Source organism: Belonocnema kinseyi, chromosome 8, assembly GCF_010883055.1.
Source record: "Belonocnema kinseyi isolate 2016_QV_RU_SX_M_011 chromosome 8, B_treatae_v1, whole genome shotgun sequence".
NCBI lineage: Eukaryota > Metazoa > Arthropoda > Insecta > Hymenoptera > Cynipidae > Belonocnema > Belonocnema kinseyi.
In genome coordinates this window covers 33,893,992-33,903,514 of record NC_046664.1, presented here as the reverse complement: position 1 = coordinate 33,903,514, position 9,523 = coordinate 33,893,992, and the positions used below count along the sequence as shown (strand labels likewise).

Here is a 9,523-nt window from a genome sequence, read left to right as displayed (position 1 = left end):
GTGAATCTTACGTGTCCAGACTTCAGGAATTTTCTTGAGCTAGGATGCTATAAGACATACACAGTGGAAGTGTGTTCTACTAAAAATGTTTTTAATGCTGCATTGCTGAATTTAGAATCAGTCTTGTGAAGCAGAACATCTGTCATACACCTAAATCTTCTCAAGTACTCCAGGTTGCATTTGGCATTCGGTAAGAACTTCAGCAATGGAACTTCGTACTCTATGAACTTATGAAGTGTGGTCTTGTAGAAATGCGCATCCTGTTCAGCCGCGAATTCCCACATGCTGTCAGGTAAACCTAAATCACATATATGTATGGTCTGATGACATTCCTGATAGTTTTATTGAACCTTTTAGCAACTCCACTGAGCTCGGCAGTGTACGGAGGATGACTGCTGAGTTTAATCTTTTCTCCTTTCAATATCTCTGAAAACATTCCTCCTGTGTATTCGGTACGTCGATCTGCTCTTATATATGATATCTTCCTATTTTCTCCTAAAACATTTCTAAATGTCATAAGATAGTCTTCCAGAGCTTGACCAGATTTGTCTTTAGATTTGATACAGTCAAATGTAGTATATCTCGAATGATCGTCTACAAACGACATTATAAACTTGCTTTGGCCGGGCCATGATGTATGTTTTATCGGGCCCATCAAATATGAATGTATTGTATTGAGCTGAGTCTCTGATCTTCTCCTTGTTTGTCTGAATAGTAACTTTTCTATTTTGGATAATATACATACTTAGCATTCCAAAATCGAATTATTAAACTTAACTTTTTGTAGGGATTTCTCTGTTTCCTGTAACTTTTTCATAAATGTCAAGGATGGATGACCGAGTCTGATATGCTACAGAATTGATTTACTCCTACTAGTTTTGGATTTGTTCAAAGAATGTTGATTTATCATATCTTGTAACTTTGCAAAGTCTTTGAGATCATCAATTTTTATAAGTCTCCGAGATGTCAGACTGATTTTCCATTCATTATTCTCTGAATTGTTCGATTGACTTCTTTCATCAATAAATTGCTTTGGATTCTGCCTTCCAATCGCAGACACTACATTGTTTGATGTATTCTCGCATTGTTCTGAACAGTCACCCTCCAAATTAGATGGAAGTTTATTTTTAAAATTTGTCTGTGATTGCTCTGAAGACTCATACTCATTGTTTATCGCAATAAATGTCGTACTTTTATAATTGACATATTCATCTATAATTTTACTCGCTTTACTTGAAGACTCTTTCACTTCGAATCTAAATACCCAATTTGGCTTCTCATATATACCTTCGAATAAAGTCTTATCGTTCTTTTTATTATAAACTCTGAATATTTTGTCATTGATGTGTATACTGAAACCTGCATCTGCAAGTTTTTGAAGAGATAAAAAATTTTTCCGAATTTTTTTTTGCAGCTATTACATTTACCCATTTAATTTGATTACCATTAGTAGAATTATTTTTAAGTTGGATATTCCCTTTACAATGAATGTTTATATAAGCAAATACGTTTTTGTTCGCGCTCTTAATTACTACATTCTGAGAGACTTTTAAAACGGATAAGATGAACCTTTTATTCACAATATGTTCAGTCGCTCTGGAATCAGCGATAAAATATACATGATTCTTAGTATTTACTGACTTACTGATATAACTCTTACCTTGTGCCTCGTCTAAATTGAGATTGTTCTCTCCATCGTAATCAGCTAGCCTGGCTTTGGCACCTGATTTGAAGCCACGGCTTCCTCTGGAGTGACTGCCTCTATCGCGGTTTCCTCGGTTGCTTCTGATGTCCTGGTTTCCTTATTTGCCATTGAGTCTCTGGTTTACTGGTTTTCTTTATTTTTAAGCTGGACGAACATACGAATTATGATCTTCACTGTATGGTCTCTTGTTGTTACTCTGGCTTGGATTCTCTAGGTTGTTGTAACAATTATCCGCTTTGTAATTGATGACTCTATTACCAGTCATATTACCAGTGACCTGTCCTGTTCAATCTGTAGCATTTCTGTGCTTTACCTCTGGAGTGGTATTTGTACTTTTGCAGCTTTATGATTTTCAGTCTGCTTCGCCTCTGGAGTAGTTGGGATTGCTTCTCTGTCCATTTCAATGTTTAGTATTGCAGTTCTCAATGCTTTCATGTCCATTTCACTCTTGGATAAGATCAAGAGTGTGGACTCAATTAATCGTATGGCTGGCACAACTACGATGATCGCTCGGTGAAAGGGTGATCTTATTTTCTGTCCCTGAGTTTTCTCGGGTTGTCACTCGATTCATTTTCGCTGAGTATGCAGTCAAATCTCTCGACAAAGTTTTGTGCTTTTTCGCCCTTATTCATTTTGACGTTGTGGAGTCGAGTTCTAATTGAAGTGGGAGTGGAGCTTACTTCATTAATTCTGCTTTCTCAGTTTTTTGATGACTTCCATAGCTTCTGTCATACTGTGTATCTTCTTGTGGTATTCAATATCGATGTGATTGGTTATTGTGTCTCTGACATCGATTTTCCTTTCACTCTGTCTCTATTCGCTGATAACTGTACCAGTCACCTTTTGTTCAGTCAATTCTAACAGTTTCCAAATGATTAACTCAGTTCTGAGACTATTTAGCCAGACAGCGAAACCTGTTTTTGGTGTCAGTTTGTAGTTCTTTTGAACCACAGGGGTTAGTCCGTTGTCAGTTAGTCAGTCTGGGATTGTAAACTTGATTATCAACATAGTCACATGCTGGTGCAGATGCTTTCACATGCTGGCATGTTGATGCAGCATTGTCATTCAACTGGCTTATATCTTGATTTTGCTCTTGATAACGCCTTAATCTCTCCTTCTCTTGTCCAAGTATTCCAGACTGAATTTTAACCAGTGTTTCCACTAAGGTTTTTAATAACTCAAAAAAACTCTTAATTTTTTCACAAGAATCCCAAATATTTTAGTCATCTAGATAGCCAATCGAATAAAAAGATTTCATTAACTATACTCATAATTCAAATGGAATTAATTCTCATATGTTATACCTTCAAAGGACGTTGATCCATTTGCATAATATTTCTCTGAAACTGGGTCAGATTCGATGCTGTTATCTCGGAATTCCGCCTGTTTTCTATCGACCATCTGTTCCGGAGCTGTGCGACACGCTTAATTAGTATTGTATAATTATGTTAATCTTGGATCAATATTCTCTTATTGTTTAAAAATTTGTCTTGTCGCTCAGAATACAATTAATTTAATCTTAATTTCTCTTGATGTGTTGAACTGGATACACGTGCACCAGTCAATACCAGGCAATATTTTGTACATTTCCTAAAGAAGCGATGTATTTTGTTTCTGAACCGAAACAATTTAACTTCAGTCCAAAACGAGAGGTTCGAACGCAAGGCGTCCGTTTGAGTCAAGAAAAATTCCGCTGCACGCGCGAGCATAACCCGGCACCACCTTTAATGCTGAAAGAGCAAGAAAGTAATACAATAAAATTATATACCATATTCGAATGTGAGAGAAACATAGAAGCACACTAACAAATAGAAAGAGTCAGAAAATGTGTTGAAGTCTTTATTTGCGAACATGCTCCCTCCGCACTTCGCAAAAGTACACTCAACATTTTGGCGTTGACGTTCTTGCACACTCTCCTCAAACTCTGAAAAATTCACGTAAACTTTCTTTCTTTGACACTCATATATTCTGAAAGTAGTAAAACATAATGCTTACATTAAAACTCTGAAGAGCGGTGTCCGTGCTCTCTTCTGCCGCTGTTGCCGATGACTCAGTCGACTTAGGGACAACCGGCTCTTCTCCGGTGGATGGTTTTGCAGGCTAGAAACTGTCGCACATAGGTTACTTTTTTTTATTGATGAAAAAAAATTTTCTTGGATCGTTGTCTCCACCTAGAGCGTTCTGAACTACTGGAAATGGAATTTGAAGAAATTACAATGACATTAGACCACCGCATTTATTATATTAACTTTGTCCTACGGTCGTTTTATAGCATTTTTAACAAAAATCGAGAAATTTTCTATATTTATTAGTCACTTGGTAGCAAATGCTCGCATCAGAATCCGACAAAAATTATGTTCACAAACTATCATATCTTACATTTTTTCCCGCTGAACACGATTCTGTGGCCAGATTGAAGATTTAACGGCTGCAGGTCTCGATTATCGTACTTGAAGTGACAAAAAGTTCGCTATTTTTCGCTATTTCCACGTAAAAGCTCGAAATTAGCAAATTTCAGGAGATGAAGCTCAAAACTAACTATACAATCGAGTTCAGCAGACGAAATTGCTTAGAATAGAGAAGTTTGAGGCGTCATTTTAACACTTTCCTCTTAAATGCATTCATTCAAAACAAGCTTTTTTCCAAATTTTCGGGAATTATGGAAGTTTTTGGATTTTTTTCGATAAACTCAGGACACCTTAAATTTCCGGACATTTTTGGTAATATATCAAAACACATCAAATTACCAAGATTTCCAAAATTGCTAGTAATTTCTGAAATTAAAAAATTTCCAGACATTTTGAGTAATTTTACCGTAAATTTCCGTAAAATTTTGTTCGTATTTTTCATCAAATCGAAAATTTCCTACAATTGTTACAAAAAATATCATGTAATGTTTAAAGTAAGCAGTGGTAACTCTTGTGAAGTTTAAAATTTTAGCGCTTGTAGCACAATATACTATTATTATTAGATTTTACTATTTAGTGGAATAAATAAACAAAATGCTATAATCAAAATTCTTGTTTTATTGTTTAGAGTTAAGTTGCTTTAATTTCTGGTCTATTGCATTGTACTGTTTGTAATAATTTTTTTGATAAAATAAGTGCTTCTTGGATTAAATTATAATCAATAAAACTTTCAAAAATTTTTTTTGAATCTCAAAAATATCAAATATATATTTTCAAATGCAAAAGAAATGTATTGAAGAATTATTAAAATTAATTAATTTCTTATTTATCAATTTTATTAAATTTATTTATTAAAAAATTATGGGCTTCTCTTTATATTCCTCTGCGTCCTATATTTCTTCGTAATGAATATTATGTGATATTTAATTATATATTTTACGTTAAATTGATTTGTTTAGATATTTCACAGATGAATACTATTTTCAATATGCAGATGTTGTTGTCTAGTGAGAAAATTAGGACAGTTACTTTAAAGTTGGAAGAAGGCTTCTTGCCTACAGATTATATCAAAAGCTTGAGAAACATTAAGCAGCCGATGACTGTAGTTTTCATAAATTGCGAAAGAGACGTAATTATAATGAAAAATTTATCAAAGGAACTCAATCGCTATGCAATTATAACTGTGGTCCTATTTGTAAAAGCATTTAAATCTGCATTAATTCACACCTGCATGAATCCAGTTGGTAATCCATTCCTTCTAAGCGAAGGTGCTTCATTTTTTGTAAAATGTTATGAAGACATTGCAATTCGAGAATGGTACGCTTTAAATGAAAATCAAATGACGATTTACGAAAGGGTTATTTGGGAACCAGCAAGAGGACTTGTGGTTCAATCAAAAAAATTGATGCAAAGCGATAATGATGTTCTGAATGGAAAAGTTCTGCGCATAGGAAGATATTCGGTAAGATAAGTCATTTCATAAATACTTATTTTCCTTTGAACTCCAAAAACTTCAAGTTCTTACGCCTCAAATTTTTTTAAATAGCAGATCTTCTCATTTACCGTTCCAATTCCAGAAATAAATGAGAAGATCTACACTAAATTAAGGTTCTCAACTTGAAGTTTTTCTATAATATTTAAAATACGATTCAAATTTCAATGAAATTAAATGCACGATAGTTCATGTTTCCATAAATTATTTCTTAATATTTACATTCATCTTGAAAATTTTTAAACATCCTAAACAAGTTTTATCCTCTGTGCCATATGCTATATTTAATGTTTTAGCGCAAAAAAATTTAAACTTCATTCTTCTTAAATTTTAAAATTTAACGAGGGTGTAACAACTCCATCCATCAAGTGTATATCTATTTCTGTCTTCAGGATCTTTTAATGATTTTATTATGTTTGATAAATAAAGGATATTTCACTGACTTCAAAATAATTCAGCAACTTTAGAAAACTTCAAGAACTTCTGAAGATTCATGTGACTTCAAAAAATTCTATGAGATTTCGCTACTTTAAGAGACTCCACTTATTGTTAAAGATGTATTCAACAAAATTTCAGAGATAAACACGCTACTTCATATAAAGTCAAACAGAATCAATATTCGCGACCATTTCAGGCTTTTAGATGACCTCAGATTAATACAGGTTATTTCAAGGAAATTAACGAACTTCGGAAATTTCAAGCGATTCCTGGAGACTTCAGAAAATTTTATATATTTCAGGGGCTTTAAGAGGTTCCAGTAAATATCAGGAGACTTCATCTCAAGTGTACACCTCACTTCATTTGTTTTATAGCCCTTGCTTTTCTTTTAAGTCTGCACGAATAAACTGTGAAATTGCTTATTTTTTAAAATTTAGAATTGTTCCATTTGGAACATTCTCAGTTAAAAAAAGTTTTTAAATATATCGAATTGAAATGGGTTTACTAATATGAAAAAAGCTGAATGCAACACAACACAATACAATACAATTTTAAAGGTTCCTTTTTAAAATTATCTAATTTTAAATTAGTTAATCTGTCGAAAACGTTGCGAGGTAAGAAGTTTCACATGCTCTTTTATGTAAACCATATACTTGAACAAACACATTTTATTCAAATAAATTTAAAATTATTCAAACAAATTATTTTATTGCTTTACCCTAATGGCATGGAACGTTTCAGTTGATTGTTACAGGAACGTTCCCTGAGCGTGTAAAATATCCGCCACTTAGGAACGTTCCAGTAAGAGATCGAAAGAGATAGGTAAAAATAAATGTTATTTTTAGTTTTGAGTACCGCATATAGTACATTGTAATATGATATCCATATCATAAACAGGCATCAATTTTGACCTGTCTCTTACCGTTTATTCGATGTTCATTGATAATAATAAGAATAACGGTCATTTATGTTTTTAACGTTCCTGGAACGTTCCGTACTAATAAGACATTGATTAAAGTACTCATAACATCTGGAAAATACCTTCATTTCGTGACTTGCCTAAAAAAATTTTTAAACAATTAAAAATTGTTTAGACAATTCAAATTAAGTTAAAAAATGACTGAAAAATCCTAAATTGCCAAATAATGATTATTTATGAAAAAAGAAGTTTAAAAAAAGCGCCAATAAACTACGATATCACGTGAAATTTAAAATGGTCACTTCTGGTGTTTTCTTTATGAACACATAACAGTAGCTCAAAGTTATTCCATATATCAAAATTAATAATTGAACTTATTTTTTTATATATTCTGACTTTTCCCATATTAAATCAATGGGAAAATTAATGGTCTTCGTGCGACACCTGAACATTAACCAATTTCACTCTAATTTAGAGGATTTTTTTTATTCGAAAAAAACTGGTAGGTGAGAGCAAATAAATTCTTTAGAAAATTCGGCTCAGTATAATTAAGAGCCATCCTGCTGCGCACCCTTGATCTTGCATTTCTAAGTGTGATATTTGCTTCTTGTATGTAAACAATATATAGAATTGCTTAATTTTCAATAATTATACTCGATATTTTGAACAGTGTTCAAGATTTTTAATTTCAAATTTTAAATTGGCAAAATTCCAGGTTTTAAGGGCTTTTCAAAATATGAGTGGAGTGGAAGCTTCTAATGTGTCCCCTAAGGGTTTACATTTTTCTTACACCTTCTCTATTCCTTTACACACCCTCCACAAACTTACTTGGTGGTGGAAGGGGGACCTACAGTTTAAGGTGGGTTCCGAACCACCAAGAGCAACAGCCTTAAGGACTTAGAGAAAATCTTTTTCTCTAGAGGTACCGGTACCACGACTGTCCGGAGATGAACAACTCCCTTGCTAGGCTAGTGTTCACCGCATGGGCCACCGAGACTCTTCCAGAGTGCGAGGCGGGAATCGAACCCGCAAGCCGTAGGAGTGGGTCTAAAGCCTACGCTTTAGCCCCCACGACCATCGTCCCACTCTTTTCAACATATGTCATACCTTTTTCAGGCTCTCCAGTCTATTAATACAAATTCCACACTTTTTTCAGGTTTTCTAATTATTCTAGGCTCTGTAGCAACAAAACAAACAAATTTATGTTTGTACTTGACGTTCGCGAAGAAAAGATTTTTTATGGGTTGGTTTTCGAAACATGAATTTTGAAGACAAATTTTTTCTTTCAATGATATCTTTATTCTGTGAACCATGTCTTAAGTTAGAACCGAATAATCTGTTTCCAAAAGGTATCAAGGTAAAAATCATCTAAGGTCATTCTTTCAGAATAAAATAAACATACAAAATTTCAAAAACAAATTCATACAAAATGTTTTCAATGCGATTTTTAAGTTTAGCAGGCCAATATGTATTTAAAAAATATAGCCTCACTAAATGTATACAAAATTTTTGTTAATTCTTAGACTAATATATGAAATATATTTTAATTAGAAACCTCCAAACGTATGGGTTGCAATTAATAAGATATTACATTGATTAAATGTGCACATTTGTTAATAGAAATCTGATAAATTCGATAAATATATCGACGATTTATGCTTTGCACTGAAATTGGCTGGAAATTTTACGATTAAGAATGTTAGAACAAAGGAAAATTTTGGGGTTGGGTCATGGAATAAAACTAGCAAGTCATGGACAGGTAGCATGGGCCTAATTGAAAGTCATCAAGTCGATATTTTAGCAAATGAAATTCCACCAGATGAAACACTTTTAAAGCTCGTTGATTTAACTATACCTTTACGAAAAGCCGATACATGCCTTTACATCAGAAAGCCATCACTTAAAATAGAACTTGTGTGGTCTGGTTACTTCCAGGTACGAAACTATATTATATTAATATAAATAATTAGATAGGAGTCAGTTTTCAGAATGATCATTAAACCTCAATCAGCTATCAGAACTCATCTCGTTTTATGTTTAGCCGTTTACGTACAAAACATGGTGCGCTTTGATAGTATCTCTTATAGTCATGGTGACTCTTCTTACCTTCTTGAGACTGAAAGTAGAAAATAGCACATATCACGGCGTCATTTCTGAAAATTTTCTGCAGGTTTGGGGCTTTTACTGTCAGCAAGGATTACCAGGTATAGAAGTATACATTATCAAACTACATACATATTAACTAATCTATGTAATATGCACATGATCTTCTTATTTATAAAATTGACCTCATTATTCCTCTGCAGAATTTCCGAAAGCTTCAGCTCTGCAGTTATTTTATTATTCAACTTCTCTTTTTGGATTCTTAATTTTTGCTATTTACTCGGCAGCCTTTGTAAGCGAACTGACTATACTTCAGGAAAAGTTACCTTTCAAGTCGAGGGAAGAATTTTTGAAAGATAGATCCCACAAGCTAGCAACTATGGGTACTCTTTTTTACGATAATCGTTTTACAGTGAGTATAATTAAGATTAAAGTAGGATAATTGTCTTAAATGTGTT

The 9,523-nt window shown here is 33.3% G+C and overlaps 1 protein-coding gene across 1 annotated transcript in view; it reads left to right on the top strand.

Moving 5' to 3' along the window:
• The first annotated feature begins 3,306 nt into the window (after positions 1 to 3,306).
• The window catches only part of LOC117178431, a 10,828-nt gene continuing 4,611 nt past the window's right edge, over positions 3,307 to 9,523 (top strand). The window contains exons 1-5 of the mRNA XM_033369856.1: positions 3,307 to 3,451; positions 5,073 to 5,575; positions 8,583 to 8,897; positions 9,004 to 9,166; positions 9,269 to 9,477. Of these exons, the coding sequence (XP_033225747.1) occupies positions 3,307 to 3,451; positions 5,073 to 5,575; positions 8,583 to 8,897; positions 9,004 to 9,166; positions 9,269 to 9,477 (1,335 nt within the window). The remainder of the gene's footprint in view (positions 3,452 to 5,072; positions 5,576 to 8,582; positions 8,898 to 9,003; positions 9,167 to 9,268; positions 9,478 to 9,523) is intronic.